The sequence below is a fragment of the Abramis brama genome, assembly GCF_963993115.1.
Source record: "Abramis brama genome assembly, chromosome: 6".
NCBI classification, from domain to species: Eukaryota; Metazoa; Chordata; class Actinopteri; order Cypriniformes; family Leuciscidae; genus Abramis; species Abramis brama.
Window position 1 is genome coordinate 12,324,392 of NC_139968.1, and position 25,793 is coordinate 12,350,184.

The window sequence follows — 25,793 nt, forward strand, 5'->3', positions numbered from 1 at the left end:
ACAAGAATGAACCATTTATGTCATTCGCATTCATAAATGTAAACATATTTGAGTTATTTATTTTTTAATTTATGAATGTGAATCACAAACAAAATGGTCAATGCCCTTGTTCCATTAATATTGGAACTAATATTGAATTAATATTCCATTCATTCAGAAAATATTTTATTAAGCTCTAGTTTTTTTGTTGTTGTTTTTTTTTTTACTCATTTAAATGTCTTAATTCATAACATGTAAGGATTATTCAATTCAATTTGATGGAATTTTACACTTTATTTTTTTTAAAGAGGCTTAAGGCTGGTTTCACAGACAAGGCTCAGATTAAACCAGAATTAGGTCTTAGTTCAAGGACATTTAAGTAGCTTTTATAAACGTCACTGGCACTGACAAATTTTAAGATGTGTAAGTGCAAGTTGCTTTGAGTTAAAATAGCTCAAACATGCATTTTAGCCTGGGACAGGCGTCAGACTGTGAGATGGGGGTTTATTTTTGTTTAGTGTATATGGGGTAAGTTGTCACAAAGGAAACCTCTGTTAGACAACACACTTGTGTTATCGAGCTTTTTAACTTACATTTTTAGCTGGGATATGTGACAACTAGCCCCGGTGCTTCCAATTAGTGGCTTTTAGTAGGACACCGAATGTTCCCATCAAACGGAGACTCTACTGTCCTTCGGAAGTTGCACTGACCTGTTGTTGACGGATAAACAATACACACCTGCATAAGTAACACTCATGGAGCGCGTGATTAGCACACTGGACGGATATGACAGGTTTAGAGAGGATCGCGCGCTGCTTCAGGAGGAGGAGTGTCTCGTGCGCTCCAGGCGCGCGCGCGCGCTGCTCGTTTGTTTATGGTGAAGGAGGTGCGGACAGCACGCGCGAGCATCTTCACAAGACTCACATCACTGACATTACAACAGAAAGTGGAATAAAAGCGTCAAGAACGAGGGGAAATAACACTCGGTAGGTTTTTAAATGTTGTTTGTGGCTATTTCGCCAACTTTAAATAACCACGGTACATTGTAGTGATGGTGTAAGGTGATAATACCAAGATACTTTGATGCATTACCAATTTACCATACCATACTCATATTATTTACATACTTTTTTGGAGTTCTTCAAATAATACCATGTTTTATACGGTAATTTGGCAATTCCGGTGTACATTTGGCACATTTTTTAAGTGAAGGCTGCAAGTTTGATATTATATTTGTTTGTTTATGCAATATAATAAATAATGGGGATTTGTACAGAGGGTATGGTTTTAAAGTCTGGTTTGTATGTATGTATATTGCATTTATGTTTTACCTGAGAGTATCTGTTGAACTGAAGATGTAACATGATTAATGGAGGACTTTTTAAAATGCGCTATTAAAGTCAGAGTTCACCCAAAAAATGAAAATACTGTCATAATTTAATCACCAGGGGTCCATCTACTGTTTGGTTACTGACATTCTTCAAAATATCTTCTTTTGTTTTCAGCAGAAATTCGTACAAGCTTGGGACAACTTGAGGGTGAGTAAATTATGACAGAATTTACACTGTAAAAATAAAGTACAATCAACTTGAATCTTTAAGTCATTTCAACTTAAATTACATTAAACTGGCTTAAAAAATTAGTTCAATCTTGTATAACTTATAAAAAAAAGTTGAAAATTGCTTAACTTATTTGGATGAGTTAAAGCAATGAAAAAACATATGTTGGCATAAAAGAAATTACAGTGATCAACTATCCCTTTAACAGAAATGTAAAATAATTTCATAACACTGCAAAAAAGAAGTGTCAACCTGTTATTGCATATTGCATACATACATCAGAGCTTGAGGGTTAATCATTTAATACCTCAAAACAACTCAGTCTGATATCAAATACCTTGTTTTTACAGTATGTACAGTGTAGCTTTACACAACCTCACATGTGGACAGGACAGGATGTGCATTGAATGAATTTAAACGTTTGGACGTCAGTGATGTTCATTGTCCCCTGATTCTTTCCTTTTCCTGTTTGCTTCATGGTGTGTATATATTGTGCTACTCTGATTTGTTTGTTTCCGTCCTTGTAAATTTCCTCTCATATAAGAAAAAGTTGCTGCCTTAAATTTTTAAGTACAGTAAACTTGGATGTTTAAGTCGTTTCAACTTAAAAAAAAAAAGAAGAGTTGAATCTTGTATATAACGTATAAAAAAGGTGAAAACTCCTTAACTTATTTTGATGAGTTAAAGCAATGTAAACACATATGTTGTCATAACTTATTGATCATATAATATTTAACAGTGTAGGAATATTCTAAAATGATCTCGAATCATTGTGATTTATTTGATCAAAAATATTTATTGACATGGGTTGTAGCATTTTAGATGTGTTTTAAATATAAAACTTTACATTTACATAAATAATGAAATAAAAAAAAAACATTGATCTTAATTTAAATATTTTTATTATGAGGAGAGAAAAAAAAACAGAGCAATCCATGGACGACCAATCAGAATCAAGTATTCCAGAAAGCTGTGAATTCCCATAATATCAGCGTATATAAAACGTATAGAAGTTTTGTGAAGTCGCCGGATCCTTCCTTAGATTCCCTTTGATTTGAAGACGGATGGATTTCATTATTGGGATCTGTTGTGATAGTGGCTGTAAGCTCTTGTCAGAGAGGGTTACTGTTTCACACCCACTCTGAGCACTTGAAAGGGAGAGGAGAAGCTGACAGATTGACTGTGATCCGAGTCCTCACGTAGAGCCACATGAGGAAAGCCAGGCGGTGACTGCGAGACCCTTATCTGTGCCGGCCAGCACTGCTGCCTCGCGGGACACAGCTATTGTTGTTTTATCTGGAGTGAGCTTTGTTCTGCTGGGACAATAGCTCGGCTCCCTGTGACTGCAGTCGTACATTATGATTGTTCAGTCAGTACACTTGAAGTCACTTTCGACAAAGTTACTTTGCCTCTAGCTGTGCTTTGATTTACCAGTCAAAACAAACCTACTCATTCTTTATTATTGCTATATTTCACGCATTATTTAGTATTTTGTAGCATCCAAAAATGTGACATAATCTTGCAATGTTTTTTAAACAGTATTGAAGGACACTTAAAGTGATATATTTCACCGCTGGAAAGATGAACGTGTATTTAAATTGGGTCATTTATGTAGTAGAAATCTCATGTGGATGAAAGACAACAACTCCCAGAATGCACTTGATTCGCTGCCCTACGAGGCCACTCCCAAGCCACGCCTACCGGTTACAGAGGGCAGGATCGGAAGAAATTATACAACTAGGCTTCTAGTCGACTCGAAACTGAAAAGACGGCGTTTTATCGTGAGCTCCCCCTATGGGCGGGTTGAAGACATGCGGGACGAGCTCCTCCTACTGGCTGTAGTCTCTCACCTCTGGACTAAAAAGCCTCTGATGACACTAAATGATGATTTTTGCGTCATCTGAGGTTTTTTTCCAGACACACAATACAGAAATCTCTCGTCTCAGGGGGACATGAGGGAGGGAAGCACGGCCATTCGAAAATACTACCGGGTTTCTACTAATACAAAGCTTAATGCTAATCGGTGAAGTATCCCTTTAATGCTGGACATTTTCCGCTTCAACTCATCCGCTTGCCCCAAAGCCATAAACTTTCATTAAAAGTAACAAACCTTTCTTTTTACAAATTGAAACTGAAATTATGTATTTTATTAAATAAGTTTTAAATTATTTTTTGTTTTTAAAATGATTGTTTTTATATAATTTAACTAGCTTTTTTAAAATGGAGTGAAATTATTTAGTTTACTAAAATATATTTGTAATTATAATGTATTATGTAATTATTTTAATTTAACTAACTATACATATATATTAATGTTAATGTTAACAATATATGTGCAATTATTTAAAAGTATTTTTATTTATTTTATAGAAATCATTTTGACATACCTAACCTTTTTTTCTTTTTACAAATCGATTGAATTTCTTTATTGTATAAAATGATTTTATTAATAATATTTTTATTTAAATATTTTTTGTTTAGTTTTTAAAAAATGTATGTAAATGTTTAAATATTTTCAGTTGTTTTTCAATGGTTTTTAATTTAATCAACAATAATTTTTATAACAATATGTCGTATACAAATTTAGTGCTATTATTTATTTTACTACACGATTTTATTAATAACTTTATATTTATAACATTATTTAACAACATATTATTGTTTTAGTTTTACAAATTAATTATTTGAAATAATATTTTAATGATTTTTAATTTAAGAATATGTTTTTGTTTTTGTTTTTTTATAAATTGAGTGCAATTATTTATTCTAATAAAATATTTATATTATTATTATTATTATCAATTATTATTGTTATTAATTCAATAAGATGGAGCTTCTGTTTAACCTGAAATATTCCTTTAATTCTTATTTTAGTTCTTAAATTGTGTTTTAGGAAGTTAATAATGCCTATAATTGCTTTTATGATTATGGTTTTTGGGTTGGTTAAAAGTTCAGATCTCGTGCCCAGAGGACTTGTGGTTTTTTGATTGAAAATTTCTTCCACTGTGGTTTCCACTGCGGTTAACTTGGCAAAAACGGCAAAGGAATCAAAGCGTTTGGGGATTCTGGTTTGTGTGATACCCATCTGACCAGCTGAAGTTTGTGTTAAGGATATCAGATGACATTTTATAGAGTTTAGGGAGAAGTTATTCACCTTTTTATCCCTTGTGATGAATCATTTCACTTTTTGGCTCTAGAAAATCTGATAGGCCTATATCAATGTCCTTTGTACTTGCTATGCATATCTACAGTTTCTTGGGAACGTCCCAATCTTAAACTGATATATACTTTCAGATCTGTTCCGGATTATCTGAGCATCTGTATCTGGTTAATGTCTTTCTCTCTTACACTCTTCTGTTGGCAATCTGCCGGTTCTTATATATCAATTTATTTTCAAGGTCTTTCATCCAGACATGCATTTGTGATTTACCGCCATGTTGCTGATAGTCCTTTTGAATTTAAAGCCAAAGTTTATGCTTTTTATATTGATTCTAATAATCATAGTTTACCAAAGGGACGAGAGCTCAGATCAAAAATTAACCTCATTTAACCATTTGAAATTACACTACTTGTAAAAAAAAGAATTTTTTAATTCTAATTTATTTTTGACTAACATTGAATATAGAATGGATAGACAAGTTCAAACTTTTGACCGATTCATTATTTGTCCATTTACATCCAAATGTAGTAGTTCTGGAAATAGAGGACACAGACCACCCAACAAGAAAGTCACCAATGCCACTATCATTCACTCATGGATTAATAAAGCTTACAGTAGAACCACTGTGAATAATTCTGTGGAAAAAAAAGTGGAAATATACAGGGGGAAAAAATAACTTGGTCATCTAAAAGAAATCCTTTTCCCATAGAAAAAGCTCATTTGCTCTCATCCATATGGAAAAGAGGAATCGGATGCCAGCGTTGATTAAGATTTGCCTCATGTTCGTTTGTTGCAGTTGAAACTTCTTGTTAATATGTAAAAACACTCAAAAAACAGGCCTTTTGTAATCTCGAAATGAGATGAAAGATTTAATAAATAAATAGATAGATAGATAGATAGATAGATAGATAGATAGATAGATAGATAGATAGATAGATAGATAGATAGATAGATAGATAGATAGATAGTGTACACTGTAACTCTGAGGTGTTTAGGTGTTGGACCTGGATCTGGGGAAGTTGGCCAGAGCTGTGATTGCACTCAGGTGTCCGTAAAAGAATCGCTCTGAATGTGCGTGTGTTGGCAGGACAGCAAACAACATCCTGAGTTAATGACTCAATAACCCATTGTAGTGCCTCTCTATTATCTTAATTAATTGGCCCTTCTCTCTATCAGCTCAACAATAACAATGCTCTGGCAAACATGGTACTTCCTTCCCAGAATGCATCTGTTCGAACCTGCTGTCTGGCGCCAACCCCAGGAAGGTCATAATGAGTCTGGAAGTGGCTCCGTGTGGGCCAGGGCGAGGGGAAGCTCTTTCTAAACACCCAACCAGCTGTTTCGACAAATAATAGTAACTTCGTCATCATTCAGCCAAACTGAATTCTTCAGCCAAGCTAAATTCTGCTGTGTTATGGCTTCCAGAACCCAAAACAAGTGCGGTTATCATTGTAATACCAACTGAGATTTGCAATGTGTCGATCATGATTCATGTGTATATTTGTCTTTCATTGTTTCTTAGCGATTTCATTGTAATCTGCAGCTGTTTATTCTTCCAGAATTGGGACTGAGTGTGGAGCTCCACAGTAAAAGTTCAGAATGTGTTGTTTTATAGTTTTAGTCACACACAAAAAGACTCAAGAAAGCTCCTGTGTAGCAATGTATTCACACTGGGAGTATAATGCTATTAAAAGGGAGCTGATCAATGTAATCTACCAGAACACTTTAGCCACCATATTGCAACACTCTGATAACATCTCACATGTTCACTTTTGCACAGACAAGACATTTTCTTTAGAAAATGTAAAAATCAAGCATAATCTAGACTAGTTTCACTCTTAAGACTTTGGACCCCACTGACTTTCATTTTATGGACAAAAAAACATTTGAAACGGTCTTCAAAATATCTTTTGTGTTCTGGTGAATGAAAGAAAGTGTGTTATTTTTTGCTCCACTATAGTGGTAACCAACTGAATTGCAAAAATAATGACAAGCTCCACCAAACACAAACCAGCTCACTGGGGAAAAAAGTAATGCAATTATTATGTTGCATCTCACAAGCTTCACAACACTTTCAAAGTGAAATGTCCAGTGAGTGGTGCTAAAATGTTTGGTTTTATCCGAAACAGATGGATGTGAATCTGATTTTTGTACGTATCGCAGCTGTTCGTAAATGAGTTGAGCTAAAACTTTAATGCTCTATCGAATTTGAAAATCATGTACCATACACTAAATCTAACCTATAGTGTTAACAAAAGCAAACGTGACATAAAAATGTGTTTCTGAAGCAACCATGGTCCTTTTGACCCGTTCCGAGCGGGATTCGAACCGGGGTCTTCGGCATGGGAGGTGGGCACGCTAACAAGGCCACTGAAGACCGCAGCTGCAGATCACTGATTGGTCAGAGAGAATCGTCACTACCAGCATCGTTGGATTTGCTACACAAGACACCAAACCCACTAGATTTAAATAGTCGGCAACAGCCATCACAGTTCATTGGTTCGTACAACTTTTATAAACGACTTGCTTTAAATAACCGTTGCACGTAACTTGAAAAGAGAAATGGCTGTTTCGTGGTCAGTAGACGAGGGGGCGGCGCAGCTATAATAACGGCGCAGTCTATAATCCCACCCAGTTTGAAGCGGTGCTACACTGGAGTGGAAAAGCAAACCGGTTACATTTGGTGCCGTGACCCGGATGGGAATGAGGTTTAGAGGAGTGTGTGTAACAGACTCGGAAAAGCAAACCGAGCCAAAGTAAAGCGAGCCGAGCCGAGTCAAACCACGCAGTGGAAAAGCACCATTACTGGCTTACGTCTGTTACACTCACACCTCTAAACCTCACTCCCATCCGGGTCACGGCACCAAATGTAACCGGTCTTACTCGACCTGCTCCAAGCGGAATTTGAACCCGGGTCTCCGACAAGGGTGCTAAAGATCGCATGCAGCCGCTAGCATCAGTCGCTAGTGCGCCTCTTGAGGGGAGTGAGGTTTACGCGCACAGCTCTAACTGGCCTACGTCCGTTACACACGCCATTTTAGCTTGTTTCTACAAGGTGTTTCACGGGACTCGTAACTGAACACTCTGCGACTCAAGTGCAATGCTGGCTACCAAGCAAGTTTACTACAGCAGAAAAGCCATATATATGGAGCCGGTTATGTGATGCAAAGGTCAAAATGTATTAGTTCACAAATCATGCACTATGGTAAAGGTGTTTTGAGGTCACAACACATGAAAATAAGTCTTTAGTAATGGATAATGTAGTCCTGTAATCATAATTTGTGTGAAAAGGAGTAAAACTTGCTGGTGTTTTACTGCCTCTAGTTGCTCAGATTACAGTACTGGCGGTGCAGGAATCCCACACTTAACCTTTGCCCCCTAATATCATGATACAAATTTTTACTAGACCTCAGAGACTAAGGTGTCTTGGACACATATATCTGATTAGCCACATCTTCACATGCCTGTCTAAACCTCCGAACCCTGCGTTCCAGGCCGTCATATAGCGCTCCACCCGGAGCAGGGATACTAGCTCCCCCTCTGGCTGGATGACCCTTGAGGTCCCGGCATGTCAGAGAGCTCCGCGGGGATCCCTACCTCCCGGTATGGGGCTCTCGCTCTGTTTTCTCATCCTTTCAAATGAACGGCACTGGAATTCTTCAAGGCCAAAGAGCCAAAGATAAATCAAGTGAAGATTATAGAGGACTGCGCTTCTGCAGAGATAAAAACAAAAATCATGGGAGTTGCTATCATTCGTGATTTAGCTTCTTCTTTTATTTTGTAGCGTCCTACAAGCCTCGTTTCTTTCGTAACTGTGATGTGGTTGATGAATTCAAAGGTATGAGGATCTAATAGATTTAGCTAAAAGAATAAAAGCTGTCCTCGTAATTTAGTATCCCGCTCACTACTATCTGTTTTGGATTAGGTGTATTTGTGCAAATCATCTTCTAAAGTTATCGCTTGGCTAACTCCTGTCGAGGGCCACATGTTGTGGAGATGCACTCTTCTGTTTTATTATGATGCTTGACCCGTTCTGTTTCATCTCCAGGACCTGCAAATTGCCCTCAAAGGCTTATCAGAGGGAATTCGAAGCTATCTGTAATTGGCTTTAATTAATGTCCTCTCAGGTTCTGTCATGTGAGGCAAAACAGAGTCCAAAACAACCCCTCTAATTTAAATTTATCGCTGCTGTAAATTCAAGTCCCCTCAAATGCCCTGGGAACATGGTAGTGTACAAAAGAGCGTCTCTGGAAATACTTTGCTTAATTCCACTGGAGTAGCTTATAATCATGGCCAGACAGAATCTGGAGGCACTTTTTTTTTTTTAGAAGATATGCACTGTTTTTTTTTTGGGGGGGGGGGGGGGGGGGGGAATCTGTGGAATATTTATTTATTTTATTTGATTCTTTTTTTATTCTACTCTATTCTATTCTATGGAATGCAATGCAATGCAGAGACTTCAAGTTCTTTGTAGGTTGATCTCCCGAAAAGTGTGAACTGTGCGACACTGTTGTGTTTAAGCATCCTGACAAGTCAATGCATAGAATTTGAATTGGATCATTTCATTCCTGAATGATTCGTTCATAAATTTGAATTTGTTCGAACCGTTCAGCTCTTGAACTGTGCCTCTTTTATTCATGTCAACAAAATAATAAATATTCATGAAACTACATATTAGTTATTAGGCATTTTAGTCTATACAAGCTTAATTATTTATATAATAATATTAATTAATCAAAAAAATTAATTAAAATTAATATATTAGTAATTAAGCTAATTGAACTGTCTCTTTCGGACACGTCAACAAGATAATTAATAATAATTTGACTTCATATTAATTAATCATTATTAATACTTACTTTAAGCTTAATTAGTAATTGATATCAATTAATAAAACGTAATAAAAGAGACGCATTGAACCATGTCTTTCAGACACATCAACACAACTATATATGAATTAATAATGATTCATTTTAAATATTCTCGTAGCTTGATTATTAATTAATATTAATCAAAAACTAAAATCTTAATAAAAGAGACTCATGGACTGGAATCGAGTCTCTTTCAGACATGTCAACAAAATTATTCATATAATATAGTAATAAAAAACAATAATAAACCGTCTTTTATTTTTGCAATTGTTTTTGATGACTCAAGTGGTGCAGAAAGGCCAATATGGAAAAAGTGGCAGATGTTTTCCACTGGTGTATAAATGAACCCCCTTCTGTTTCATATTGGGACTGTTCTGCAAACACAAACCCATCAAAGAAAAAAATGCTCAAAGGGAAAAGCTCCTCTTTTTCCTCTCAAGCGTAACGATAATGCGTTCCAAATACAGCACACAAAAGCCTCAAGCAAAAGGAAGAGGCGAAAGACAAAATAAGCATGCCATTTTAAACAAACTGGCTCCACTGTCAGTCTGAGTGCAGTCCGAACGTCAGTACTCGAGGTTGCTCCACAGGGAACCGTGACAGCCTGTTTTATGGCTGGTGTGACTTCCAGTGCCTGGAATGAGGTCACCCGGACCACCGGGGAGGAAAACACACGATAAGTCTGTATCAACTGAGCAGGAGTTTGTTGACATTGTCAGTGTGGTCAGACAAATGAGGAGCGTCGCACAAGATAATTGTTAATAATGACAAAATTATGAGATAATTAAAGAGGACTTTGAATGATTACTGACATTAATGTGAATATAAAGTCTGCCTGCATTAGAGAAAACAGTAATTTTACCCGTTCAAACAAACCCATATGATTTTTCTCTCTTCTGTTGAGAGATTTTAATACTGGCCGCTCTTTTCCATGTAGTTACAATGAATGAGAACCGTATAAGCTGCAAAAATGACACAAAAATCACCATAAAGTGTTTGCGAGAAACAGACAGAAATTTAAGTAAGTTACAAAACTCAAGAAACTGATTAATCCGATTCATTAACAAATTATTCAAACCAGTTTGATGAACTGAGTCAACTGATGGATTGAAAAGATCCAACTCAAAAGAACGATTCACTCAAGAATTGGGCCACTGACTATGTGAGCTAAGGTCTACGCGCCAAACATTTGATCAAACGATCAGAGTAGGGTTGCACCAGCCATTCGTAAGTTCTTTCTTAAACTGGAGCGTAAAGTCCACACTAGAGGCTTAGTAACTACTAGCTAGTTTGTAAATAACTCTGTACTTTATTTGGTTGCACCATTTGTTCGTAAGGCATAACGTAGCAAGTAGGTCGTAAGCTCTCCGTAAAGTAGGCTAATGCGTAGTCGCATAATGAGGTTTACCCTCGATGATCCAATAGCAGACTTCAAATACGTGAGTAGAAGTTGTGCTGAAATGCCGTAAATTTCAGATTATCCTTCATTCTAAGTTCTTTTGCCTCAAGTTAACGGTAAAAATACGTTTCCATTAAATACGATACTTGATCATGAACAACATAAGTGTTTTTATATGTAAATAACATTCAGAAACTGTATTTGAAATTAAATTAAGGGTGAATAAATAAATATTGATACAAAAAAACATAAGAAATTACGTTTATTGATTATGACTGATATTTGACATGCACAACATGGACCGATGCACACGGCGGTGCGCTGTTTAGGACGGGTTTGTGTTAAAGATAGCCGCTAACAAAGTAATCTTTTCACATAATGTTCTCTCTCTTGAAATGTAAGCGATTGTAAATGTCAGCATTATCATATATGTCTAAAGAATTGAAGTCTGTCAGGTAAAAGAAAAGCTTATTGATGCAGTTCAGTCTGTCTGATATTTTATTCCAACCGTTACTCCTGATCGAAGGCTGCCGTAAATATTTAGTTTATACGTAGAGTTACGCTTCAACTAAGTTTAATGGTGCAACGCAAAAATATTTAGAAGTGCGTAAGTCGTAACTGAGTGTCCATTTACGTCAAAACTAGGCTAAGTTGTGAATTACGCACAGCTGGTGCAACCGACCCCAGGTGTGTAAATTCCAGGAAATAATTCAGGTCCAAAAAGAATAAAAAAGCGCTAACTCTTAATCTGAGTAAAAGTAATATTTTTATTTGGCCTCTTAAGAAAGTAGCTCAAAATGTATCTTCTGATTAAGACGTAGCCTGTAAAAACTTTCATTTTTTTCAAAAACATTCTTTTAAAGTTTACTAGAACAAATAGTTTTTACTCAGTTTGTCTTTAATGAAGGGTAATATTGACTTTAAATGAGACGTGACAACACATTTTTATTTACACAAACCTCCTCCAGTACTGACTTTGATTTCTCCCTGGTGTTTGTGTTTTTGTTCAAAGCATGTAATTTACACACACGTATCCATTATCACACAACAGCCTTTGTTGTGGATCCAAAACAGGGATGAGTGTGTTTTGTTTGTCTTTACACTAAAACAAGCTGGTTTAAAGTCCAGCAGGTGTTGTCTGGCATTCTCTCATCTCAGACTAAACAAAAAAAAACAAAGCTAGTCTAGACGGTAATGTTAACAAGCTGCCTTTAACAACTCCTTTGTTGTAAAACTCCCAATATAGAGAAGAGATGAGCTTTAATAGAGTGAAACCATGAACGCCCACCTTTTCCTTGGTTCCAGAAGTATTTTTCCAGTGTGTTCGCCATAGATATTGTTAGTGAATCAGAGATGTATCACAACATGACAACCTTTAATTTGACCTTGAAAAAGGTACATGGATATATTATTATAAACGGAAGAACTCATCCTATCCTAAGCATTGTGAATGATGTAATTGAAACTGCAACAATAAAAAAAAAAAAATTATAGACTTTCAGTAATTGATAAATGCAATGTATACAGTATATTAAAATTAATATTAACAATCTAATAATAATCGAATGAAAGTTATTTGAAATATGTGACCCTGGATCACAAAACCAAAATTCGCACATTTGTGGCAATAGCCAAAAATACATTGTATGGGTCAAAATGATCAATTTTTCTTTTATGCCAAAAATCATTAGGATATTAAGGAAAGATCATGTTCCATGTAGATATTTTGTAAATATCCTACTGTAAATATATAAAACATTTATTTTTGTGAGTGAATGCAACACAATCGCCAACATAAATGTAGAACTTTAAAGGCGATTTTCTCAATGTTTCGATTTTCAATAGTTGTATCTCGGCCAAATATTGTCCTATAACAAACCATACATCAATGGAAAGCTTATTTATTCAGCTTTCGGATGATGTATAAATCTCAATTTCAAAAAATTGGCCCATGTGACTGGTTTTGTGGTCCAGGGTCACATATAGATGCATAGTTAGTAGAATAAAGGGTGCTATCAAAATAAAATGTTACCCTGATTTATGTTGTGTTGTTGAGAAGTTGTTCTTTTTAGGGCAGTTGTGATTCTAGGGCTAAAGCTGTGCATATTTAAATACTCCCATATTGTTATATACGAATTTTAATGTGATCAAGCTGGAATAAAGCTAGCTGTTGTGCAAGTCATGATTTCAATGCCTGAGGGTTTTCTGCAGTAAAGTCTTGAGAGGAAATCTCCGACGTGGATCTTATCCAAACAGCTAATGGGAAAATCGTCGCCATCCTTCGCCCGGCAGGTTCACGCTGCGTTTTAAAGAGTGCAGATGAGGGGGTCCGTGTGCTCCACCCCAAGGTCATGCCACTGTGAAGTCCTACACTGTTGTTTAGTTGTCCTCCTCATTACTAGCAGGAATGGCTTGCGGAATCCTTGGAAAGGAGGAAATGAGGTGGAATTCTGCACATTGTGTTTTAAATTTCCTATTTCATTGCAAGCGCCAATGGCATATTGGTTAGGGCTGGCGGTTTGCAATTCAGATTCTCTAGGGAACGTTACAGAACCTTCTAGATAGTTGTTTTCCTATTTTTGAGCAACATGTATTGTTTGACTCCTCAAAATCAGCTGTCTGGAATGAATAACACAACATTCCATCGGGATTCTTGAACTTGGGAGATTCGCTCTGCCCATTCCCTCCCCAAACCAGAGTTATTTGCCCAACTGTATTTTCAAACATTTCATTTTCACATCTCACATGCTGGATATTCTCCCGCTTTTAAAATACACAGACTAACGGCTGCTTATTTTAATGTGGTGAGAAGTGATGGGCCGGACAGTCAATCATTTACAGTTGCACATGTTGATTTAAAGCCCCAGCTTTTCCCTCTCCGACTGCTGTGATTCCCAGATGAGCATGGAGCATTTCCGACAGACAATAACAGAGTTCAGAATGTAGAATGGACTCTTTTTCAGATGCTTTGTGGTGATGTTGGACGCCATTAAGGGTGCGGGAATGGGAATGTGGCGCCTCGGATATCAAATTGAATTGCTCTGAATGGCCTCCTCCAGACAATCATAGATTAAGCGTGCCAAAATTGTTCCATGTTGTGCGCAATTTACATTCTGCATATGGAGCCGATGGGCTTCTTGGATGCTGATAGTAAACAGAAACTTACAGTGGATAGCTAGACAGGAAACTTTCCTTGACACTGCGGAAAGATATATCGTTATTTTGATATATGACATATTACTTAGCTCTGTATTATCAAGGAATAAAAAGATTTAGTTCACATGGTTTGCTGGCATTAAATTGTGCAATGGCTAAAGGAGATGTAGGTTGTAAATCAGTATGTTATTTTATGGAGTTACTATACAGTATTCAGATTTATGAGGAGACAAGTCTAAGATTAGTTTAGATCACAGAAGGGATTTGCTGATCTTTCTTAAACTACATATTTTCTGATAAAAAAAAATAATGAAAGCCTGACAAATCTTTCCTAATCCAAAAACTGGCACTAATTTCTGTGAGATTTTATTTTATTTTGTTTTGCTTATTTTATTATTATTATTATATTTTCCTGCTTTGTTTTGTTTTTCTTTCCTGTTATGTTTTGTTTTTCTTTGCTTTGCTTTACTTTGCTGTTTTGTGGTGTTTTATTTTGTTTTTTGCTTTGCTTTCCTTTTTTTCTTTTGTTTTGTTTCATTTTGCTTTGCTTTTGTTTTACTTTGTTTTACTTTGTTTTGCTGTTTTGTTTTGTTTTGTTTTGTTTTGTTTTGTTTTGCTGTTTTGTTTTGTTTTGCTGTTTTGTTTTGTTTTGTTTTGTTTTGTTTTGTTTTGTTTTGTTTTGTTTTGTTTTGTTTTGTTTTGTTTTGTTTTGTTTTGTTTTGTTTTTTTGTTTTGCTTTGCTTTGCTTTGTTTTGCTGTTTTGTTTTGTTTTTGCTTTTTTTGTTTTGCTTTTTTGTTTGTCTTGGTTTTGCTTTGCGGTTTTGCTTTGCTGTTTTGCTTTGCTGTTTTGCTTTGCTGTTTTGTTTAACCTACGCCATTTAAAAATCTTTGTTTTGTAGGTAATTTCAACTTTAGGTGCCCAAATTATTTTAAGCTTTTGTAAACTCTAGATCTGAAATTTTAAGATTACAGTATGAGATCATCACAGTATTTTCATACTGAATTGTTATTGTTCTTTTGCATATATTTAACCATTTCTTCAATTCTATTATTTTTCTTCCTTTCAGGAAATGGGAATGTAGGCGATGTAATATTAACAACAATAAGATAATAATAGGTCTTAAACAGAGCAATTCCAAGAGGGTCTTTGCACCATTGGTGCGCGGGCCCTAATAATAGTTGATGCTGTATATTATTCACTAACTCTCTCACATACAGACTCTAAAAACACATCCTGAGAAGGAGCCCTTGTGTTTTTCCCCATTCTCATTGTTTCTTGCTGGTAAATGGTTAAAAGAAACAAGAGCTTAAAGAATTGCTGGAATTTACTCACCAAAACATGAAACAATGATGTGTAGTAAAAAATAACATTACTCATCAATGCTGTATATTTGAAAATCCAGATTCCTGGACAAGATGAGGCAGATGTTTTACCATTTTAAATATTATTATAACTTCTAGCCTTTTCAGGCACCCCATCACATCACTCCTTAAGGCAGAAGTGGCCAATAGCCCTGGATCCTGTCAGATTGAAAACAGCTGAAGTGGACAGTTCATCTGTCTCTCTTCATCTTGGTACACCCCGCCTTGTCAGACGTACGTGTCTGGAGGTGAGGATTGCAGAGTTGGGCTGGTATGTGAAGGAGAAGTGCTTTCTCTGGTCTGTTGACCGCTGACTTCAGTGCAGAACTGGACTCGAGGAGCAGATCGGGATGTTCAGGATCACTGGGGTGTTGGTGTGGGAGTTTTAGGGCTGTACGGTTGAACGATCTCATGCAGGGCAAAACGTTGAGTCTTCACAGCAATCATACAACACGGCCACACTTGGATATTTGGTTATGAAGGAAACCAGAGTTTTCCAAAACTGCCTAGGGGGTCCATCTATTGAGGAATGAGGGAGTTATTGTCCAGCTGAACGTTCACATGAACGCAAAACCACAATTGGCCTCCCACCACTCTTCAATTTAAATGAAAGGCCTGCTATAAGATTATTCAAAAAGTCAGTAAAGTTTCACTGTTGTCCAAATGTAAACTGAAAAATCGTTGATAAATTGGTGTTTGACTTCAACTTTGAGCACTTTTATGTCCCAGTGGTGGATTTTTATTGGTTTTATTGGTTGATTAATTTGTATTAATTTTCAGTATTTTTGGGGTAATTTTATTAATTGATTTCCTTTTTAAAAAAAAGTGTTTGTGAAAATATTATGAAGTGTGAAAATATTATTTAATTGTGTCTATATAGGATACATAAATTGCTAGGTGTGAAATTAATTATTAAAGTTTGGGGTCAGTAAGATTTATTAGTATTTATCATTTTTATTTTTTCATCCAGCAAGGATGCATTAAATCGATCAATGGTGACAGTAACAGCATTTATTAAAAAAAGTTGCTGCCTTAAATGTTTAAGTACAATCAACTTGTATGTTTAAGTCATTCCAACTTAAATTACATTAAACTGAGTTGAATCTTGTATAGCTTATAAAAATTTTAGAAAATCGCTTAACTTATTTTGAGTTAAAGCAATGTCAAAATATAGGTTGTCATAACTTATTGATCATAATTCTTTATAGTGTAAAATAATTCTAGCAAAACATAAAAAAAATGTAAATACAATAGCACACAAATACAAGCTTGATAATACCACAAAAACAAATTAAATACTTAAAAGTTTAACCCACTTTGTTCTTCAGGTTTTGAATTCCTACCAGGTTTTGATATATTGAGAATGACTTCATAACCAGTTTACATTCTTCTAAAATGGTCTCAAAGAGCGTTATGGTCTTCCTAATGAGTTGTGAAGCGGAGTTCATGTAAAGTATCCTTTCTCTACTACAAAATCAGCTGTGTTTGTGTCGCCAGAAGCTCACTAGTGCAACATTACCCATGATTCTCATGATGGACACCGGGATGAATGGCCTAAAGACGTCTGTATTCGCGCACTCAGTGAATGATTCCCTGGGAACATGAAACCTTTAGACTGTTGTTTCTCTAAATTGCGGATTTTTGCATTATAATAAGACTAATGAATTGTGAAAAATTCAGTGTTTTTGAACTGAATGGCAGCGCTTTGGAAAGAAAAGGGCTGATTTCTGATTGTGTTTAGTGTTAAAGCGCCCCCGGGTGCGTGTCCCACCATGTTAAGCTTGTGTCTTTGTGAGTGTTTAACGGGAGACCAGTTGCTTGTTTTTCGGCTGGTTGAGCCCAGTGTTGTTTGTTCACGGGTAGCAGATCTTTTCACGGCTCGGGGCGGATCTTAATGTGCCGACCGGCCCCTTTTCATTCACATTAAAACTAAGTAATTTTCTGCAACTCTCTCTGTACAATTTGAGTTTGGCTGCTCATTTTTTAAATCGACTTTGATTTTATACAGTTAAATGTAACTAAGTAGAACAAATTTAATTAGAGCTGGGCGATATGACGGTATAAAATGTGTGACGGTATTTATATGGCTATTAGTTTGGTTTACCTTACGTGAAGAAACTGGTAAGAGTCCCTAACAAGTCAACACAATGAAGAACTTGTTAAAAATGTAAAATGCAGTTGAACTGTTTCCTTACTCTTTCGCACGTCTACGAATGTGGATCAGCCAGTCAGAATTCAGAGTCTTTGTTTTCTAATGTTAGATCTCATGAGATCTTATGACAAATGTAAAGTTATTTTACAAGATTTTTTGTACATTTTCATGACTTTCAGAAAAAAAAAAATCTAGAAATATGAAGGTGGCCATATTTAAAGAAACACCCAAATACAAGTATATAAGCTTGATAATATCACAAAAGCAAGTAATTAAATACGAATTCACCACCAATTTGCCAAAACATCAAATAGTTATGAATTGCCATGAGAGTGTTGGTCATTTATAATATAAATGATTTTTATTGAATTTTCAGCAAAAATTACTATATAATAGCTTATAGATAAACCATTAAAAAAAAAAAGAAAGTTTCAAAAATGCAATATAAAATTGGCCACGGTTGAAGAAACACCCAAATACAAGCATGTAAGCTTGATAAAATCACAAAATCAGATTTGCTGTAACAAAAATAACTATAGTATGAAATAGATATACAATTATTATGATATAAAATGGCTCATAGATTTACATTGCTGAAGAAACATTTGACGTTTACCCAATGCTAAACGTTCTTTATCGGATGTTTGAACAACATTTAGCTGGTTTTCGAGCTATTCATGTTTTAGAATGTGTATATGCTTTAAATAAATATATCAGTTGTTTGTGCAGAAATATGATGCAAAAAAAAAAAAAGAGAATCCTTAAATAAAAAAGTTATTCTTGGCCCAAACTCACGTTTAGTTAAACAGACTGCACTTCTGTTTGGTGTCACTAGTGGCGTGTGAATGCAGGGAAAGGTGAGCGAGTCTGAAGTGGTGGGTTTTGTCGGATCGGATCAGAGATTGTTGGTGCAGAGACTCCCCGCCGGTCCCGCTATTCTGTCCGCTCACAAGCCCAAGAGGAAGTGAGAGTGCTCATCCATTACTTTGACAAAGTCCCTTACTATGTGTCGCCCTGCAGGGATCATTATTTTCCCGTTTGCCTGTGAAGGTGTTTGCAGTCTTTCCACCTTTCCTTGAGAGGCTTTTTGAACCAGATGAAACCTCAGTGTGCTTAACTTGTGAGGCTTGGACTGTTCAAGCACCTGGCTTTTTTTTTTTGTATAGGACAATGTCTGAAGTCACTCTTCAAGCTTTGCCAGTCAAGGTTGTAAATTAGGTCATTTTTCGAACGTGACCCTGACAGGCTCTAGTTTTTCGTCATTCTTACCATTGTAGGGAAACAGGCTCTATATCCGGAGTGAGCCATTTCTCTCCTGGTTGAAGTCGTGTGGTTTTTGTCGCCTGGAAGTGAGTTAATATCAACTACTTCCTCTTCCCGAAGCTTGATGATTTTCCCACAGTTAGTGTTTGTTTGTTGTCTTTCCTCATATTGAAAAAGCTGATGACAAACTGTTGTCTGCAGAGAGCTGGTCAATCTGATAGCAGATTTCATCTGATTCACCACATCTGTGTTTCTTTTCTTTCCCATCAATATTCACAAAGGCTCACTATCCTTTACATTTATGCATTCGGCAGATGCTTTTATTGGAAGTGACTTACACTGCATTCAAAGAATAAAGTATATTCAAAGTTTTCTGCTCAGAATAAGTTGCAAAGTGGACCAGACTTTATGCCAGTGGTCAAAAGTAAGCGTACAATGTTACAGACTCTAATAGCAGCACATTATGGGCCCTATCTTGCACCCAGTGCAATTGACTTTGTACACCGACGCATGTATCATTCTTATTTTGCACCCGACGCACAGCAAACCTTTCCCTCCACAGACGTACGTCGGTAACTTAGAGAATGAACTTGCGGTCCCTTGTGCGGTTCAGCGAAAAGAGGAGGCGTGTTCCGGCGCAAACGTTCCCTGGTGCTATTTTGCAGTTTCAGAAAACAATTCCTCCATACACTTTGCTTCTCTCATCTACACAGACGCAGCAGTTGCCATTTTTGCAAACCAAACATAATTACAAGGAAAAATATTACCACACGAGGGAAATCATTGTGATGTCCATAAAGAAGTGAAAAATAGGCATAAATCTAGCTTACACATTGACCCAAATTATTATACACCTGTTTAACCGAAGCTAATTTGGGTGGGTTTCTCCATCCCCAATGTCACTTCTCTGTCTTTTACGGCCCTGACGAGAACGTCGTCTCCTCGGCTGTGAACCGCTCCTGGCGCGCGCCTGGCAAATCCGCCGTTATAATAGCAATCCGCCATGGAACAAGCGCGCCTGCTCTTAAAGGGAATGTGAGATGATGTTCTGATTGGTTTATTGCATGTTACGCCCAAACCACACCTATGAATAATGAAGCTACTTCAGACCAACCCATTTTAGATTTGCGTCGGGCGCAAGAGTCATTTATCCCGCCGGTATAATAGCAACAGCGAGATCCGCCCACAAAGTTACTTGAGTTTCGCGCTTGAAACTTGCGTTTCAGATCGTTAAAATAGGGCCCAATAGGTCTAATAATACTGTTCATGCACTTTTTGCATGCTTTATTTTTTTTAATGTTTCGTTTGCAGTATTTCTGTAGTTTTCTGCTCAGAATAAGTTGCAAAGTGGACCAGACTTTACGCCAGTAGTCAAAAGTAAACGTACAATCTTACCGACTCTAGTAGCAGCACATAATAGGTCTCCAAAGAGCCATTAATAATGATTGAAACCATATCCCACTCATTCTATAAAAACCAAAGCCACCGAAGGGACGTTTCAATGCCACATAATTCAAATCTCTCCTGCTCTCCCAACTGAATACATATCTACTAAACTGAGACATAAAGAATACCACGAGTGCTCTAATGATCTAATGAAAAATGTGCCTATATTAGTATCCGCCAGACCATCACCACCTTGCACAGCTCACACATAGTTGTTGTCGGGCCAGGAATGATATGTTTTCTTTTGCTTTCTCAGGGAGATTAATAAGGTTGGAGTCACCAAACGGAGCTAATAAGAGTCCCTGATCTCTCCTTGAGCACCTGCGCTCACGCCAGCACAGTAAATCCAGTTAAACTTGGAAATGAATTCTGGCTATTTGATGTTTGATAAACATAGCTGAAATTTCACGTTAAAACCCATTTCGCGATAAATCTTTCTGCGTACCGAAGAGCATTTGGTTTCCGTCACTCGAGGAACTTGAATGGAGTTATTATGTCCGAATAACAGCGTAATGAGCTTAGATTTTGAGGTGATGAATGGAGCAATAGAGAAAGCCTATCTTCATTTTGCATATGTTTGAGCTCAAGCCCTTTTCCGTGTCGAAACCATCCCCAGGGGTCCCCTCGCGAGTCTAAGTGGCGCAACACACAATACCCCCATGATGGGAAAATGCTTCCCCTGAGTGCCAACACAAAAAGTGCTGCTCTTTCAATGAGCTCGCCAATTGTTGAACTTTCTATACTGTGCGTCGTACGAAACGGACAAATGAAATCCATTCCACTGGACTGAACTCTTGCGTGTCCTGTGACAGTGGTTAGCGGTTCACGTTTACAGGAGGAAGCCGCTCGAGTGTTTCTAGGTTGCGCATGCGATCTGTTTATGTAGGGTGACCTCTGAAAGGAAAGGGAATAAAGATCAGGGCAGCTGATTAGCCATGGGAACTTTTCTCGAGACAATGCTCCGGTTTCCTTCTCGGCGCGAGGCTTGTTCTCGCGCAGTCGTGTGAGCTCGGCACGCCGCTCACGCGCTCTGGAGGGTTTCGTGTTTCCAGTCGGTGATGAGAATCAGTTTGCTCTTGGGGTAGCATCTGTTGCACCTCCTGGTTTAAGCACTTTTTGACCTGAGGAGACTGTAAACCACATTGGGTGGTGCTAGTGTTACTTGGGCCGATGTTGCACATTCTGTTTAGAAAAGATGACATCTGCAGAGTTAATGTCTCATTGTGAAAGAATGCCATCTGGAGTTACATCCATACTGAGGCCAAAAAAAAATCAGTTTGATGTGGAAAAATGTTGGGTTTCAAATTGGAAACATCTTCTTTTTTTTTTTTTTGCATTTAATGTTTACATAATGTTATTTTTATTTAACATTTATATAATTCTATAAATAAATGTTAAATATGTTTTCAAGCTATTGCTTTGCAATTATTTGTGAAATCTGTTAGCAATTGCAGAGTGAAAATTAAAAAGTGATCAGTTCACTTACTTAAAAAAATGTAGGAAACACGTTGTCTTAAAATTATTAAGTAAATAAACTTAATGCTTAATTGAAAAAATTATGCGAACTTGACAATTCCACATCACTTAATTTTTTCGATTAAGCATGGAGTTTATTTACTTAATAATTTTAAGACAACGTGTTTCCTACATTTTTTTTAAGTTAAGTCAACTGATCCCTTTTTACAGTGTATTATAATTTAATATTGATTAGCAACAGATTACAGAAACAAAATAGGTTGTGAATGGCGTATTATTCATGTATTATTATTTAATTTCGACTTTCATGGTCATTTGGTTGGTTATTTCTCTAGCGAAATTTCTAAAAGGTGATGTTATTTAATATATAATAATATATAATATATAACAGCGACATCAGACACCACTGTAAATAACTGTTTATTTTTAATAAGGATTAAAATATACAATTATTCTCCAAAATAGTAGTCCATTATGAATTATTACAGATAATTTATAGACACTTAATAAGAATAATTAAAAAAAAATTTTTTGAAAAAACTATTTAGAAATATAATAATTGTATAATTCTATGTTAAATAGCTTTTCATTTAATTGTAAATATATTTTATATTTAATTTGTATATTATATATTTATTTAATTCATATATTATATTATATTATATTATATTATATTATATTATATTATATTATATTATATTATATTATATTATGTTCTATAATATAGAACTAGTCTGAATATATAAAATAGTCTGAATATAAACACTTATTATAGGCATACCATAGTGATTCAGGATAAGACAAAAACATGTTTTGGAAGATAGATTCATTATGTACTCGCTCATAATATACATTTTGAACAAAAAAAAGTGAAATTGTGTACCTTTAATTTCAACGCACATGCTCATATCTGCTTGTTATTTCTCCAGCACTACGAAGGTGATGTGACATTGAAGACAGCCTGTACTGTCAGACAACAGGAAGCTGGAGATGAAGATTGTGGGATTGTGGAGGACTGGGCAATACAGTCCCCTGCTGGTCTTTCTGCTGCACTCGCTGTTGCCTCTTATAGGGTCCAGTAATGCTGGAAACCAGAATATACCACGACTACAGCTCACTCATACAGGTCAGAACTCACACTCGTACACACTGACACTCAAAAACTAAATTTGATGTTCACTTTCATGGAGAGAGTCAAAAGGCAGCAGAAAATGGTCAAATCATGTCTACAGCACTAATAGTTACGGTCTTTGCTGTGGCAGTCTGAAATCTTCAGGTTAATCTTCTCTCTGAAGTCTTCAATGAAGAGCGCTAGTAGACAGAGATCAAGCTGCCTTTCCTTCTTTCCATTTGTCCGTGAGGACATCAGCAGGGTCAGGCAGCTTTAACAGACACAATGCAACAGAGGAAGAGAGCACTTAACCTCTGCTTCCTGAAAATGTACAGAGTTAATTTTTATTTTATTTTTTGCTTTGTTTCTGTTAAAATTTAATTTAATAATATTGCACTAACTATCTTAAATATCATTATGTAGTCATGAGAACAGCGATGACAGCAATGTGATTTATTTTTAGCAATATTTATTAAAATATACAATTATTGTCCTACATAATTATAGATTAATGATTTGTTAAACCTAAAATGTATTTATATATTAATGAAAATATTAATAATGAAAATTATAAAAATAATAATTTTTAAATATCAATTAAAAATTCCATTTTGTAGATATATTTTTGTATTTTGTATTTAATGTAGTATTACTTAAAGTATTACTTAAAGTTCATTATTTATAAAAATATTAAAATTATAATATATATATATATATACAGTATATATATGAAAATGTATAATAACACATTAATATTAATTTATATTAATCATATATTAATATGTTCAGCTATATTAAAATATTTAAATGAATATCAGAAATATCAGAAATAAAAATCTTATTAAAAGATATGGTTACATTTTATTTCAATATTCCACTTTAGACATACTAACTATAAGTAACTTTGCAACTTCATGTCAACTAACTCTCATTAATTTGCAACTACAGGTAAACTAACTCTCATTAATTAGGTTAGGTGTTAAGGTCTTTACACACTGAGTCTGTTAGGGTCTGTTCGTTTGCGTTTTTTCGTGTTCGTCATCCTAAAAATTCATCACACACAGAAACCTTGCACACCCATTCCCATTCGTTTTAATTAATACGTTGCGAAAAAATTCAAAGAACAATACAAAATGGAGTCTTAGAGCAGTGAGGATGATTTTGTTGTCCTCTCTCTTCTTAAAAAGAGAAAAGGAAAGAGGAGACATTGGGTCCATCCAACAATCCTGAGATTTCGTATAGATGAAGGAGAGTTCCACCTCCTTATCAAGGAGCTGCGGGATTATCCCGAGCGATTCAAGCTTACTTCAGGATGTCAGTGGCTCAGTTTGATGCTTTGCTAGCGATACTGGAGCCACATATTAAAAAGAAGACCACTAATTTCCGTGAACCAATTGATCCTGAACAGCTCTGGGTTTGGGCGTGCGCTTGTACGGTGGCTCTGAATTGTCAAAACACCTCCCAAAATGCTTTCTACGGATGCGAAAAATGCAGAAAATTGAACCCCATCCGAATTTTTTTATGACGGACGAAAGTTTCAGAGGCAGTGTGTAAACGTGATTGACACAACATGAGGTCGTATTTATTTTTTAATGTGCGAAAATTTCGGACCTTTAGGGTTCAGGTTATTAGAATAAGTTGACGTACTTGCAAAGTTACTTATAGTCAGTTGAATGTCTGATGGGGTCTGGCCATCAAAGTTTCAGCAGATATTAAGCAGATTTTAAGCTAATACTCTAATGAGATGTAGTTGACATGTAGTTGCAAAGTTTCTTATAGTTAGTAGAATGTCTAAAGTGGACCATCGAAATAAAGTCCAACCAGATATTACCCAACAAAACTCAATTTACAACTGACTAACCTCCCCTGTCAAAACCACATTATCACTTATAAGGACGTAATCTATGGGCCGCATTAGCAAAACGTCCAGCCACCCAGCGATACGTCAGCGGACTGCTCTGCGACGGTCTGTCTGGACACCCACGCCACACAGTCGCATCCCTGAGCCATCTCCCATTATCAGCGCGTCCCAGCCGGGCCTATTTCTGACCCCTCAGAACCTCCCGGGACCTGCGGGACTCTGCGGTTTCCTCACAGGAAGGTACTGTATACAGTGGCGTCGGACAGCGCGATGTACCTCCAGTAGTAATGTGCTTCCCATTATCTCCAGGGCTGTTAATAGAAGACTCCAAACGTGCAGATGATCTCAGGGGCGCCGTCTGTTTACGGACGTACAATGGTTGGCAGAGAGACGTAAAAGCCAGACGTTATTCATTAATGGAGAGGAATGACTTGTTTTGCTTGCAGGTATCTCAAGACTGATTTGAAAGCCACACCAAACAAGAACAAAGACGTCTTTTGAAATAGCTGAATATGACGGTTTTATGAAGAAGTCACAAGCTATTGAGGGGCATGATGGTTGTAATTTTTGTTTGGTGGTAAAATCATATACATGCTACCAACCCTATAGTATCTGTACAAAGAATTAAAAAAAAAAAAACAGTCGAACTTCACTCTGCTGAAAAATGTACAGTAGCTAGTGTGATTATGCTTAAAAAGACTTGTTTGGTGGAAAAAACATAGTGTTGCTACATGCTTTTATTCTGCGGGTTGATTTTTTCCCCAGAACGTACAGTTTTGGTGCTCCAACACCCCTAAAACACCTCCGCAACATACAAATTCAGCAGAGAATTCGCCCATCCCCACCATGGAGAAAATCGCAGTGGGATCATTTTGATTGGCTGTTGGGCTACTTTTGTTGCGCAGACCTGGCAACCCTGATCATAGTTGATCCACCTACAATATTATACCAACCCTGTACTGTGTCATACAGGCAAATGAATCAATGAATCTATTTTT

General features: G+C 36.3%; 1 protein-coding gene across 2 annotated transcripts in view; it reads left to right on the plus strand.

Annotated features, from left to right (window-relative positions):
• The first annotated feature begins 495 nt into the window (after positions 1 to 495).
• LOC311084341 (semaphorin-3D) overlaps positions 496 to 25,793 on the plus strand; it is a 56,771-nt gene continuing 31,473 nt past the window's right edge. Inside the window, exons 1-3 of one of the 2 annotated variants that reach the window (XM_084116302.1) lie at positions 496 to 965; positions 1,485 to 1,517; positions 22,753 to 22,949. In XM_084116302.1, coding sequence (XP_083972428.1) covers positions 22,814 to 22,949 — 136 coding nt within the window. In that variant the 5' untranslated portion in view covers positions 496 to 965; positions 1,485 to 1,517; positions 22,753 to 22,813. The remainder of the gene's footprint in view (positions 966 to 1,484; positions 1,518 to 22,752; positions 22,950 to 25,793) is intronic. The other variant, XM_084116303.1, reaches the window with a different exon arrangement.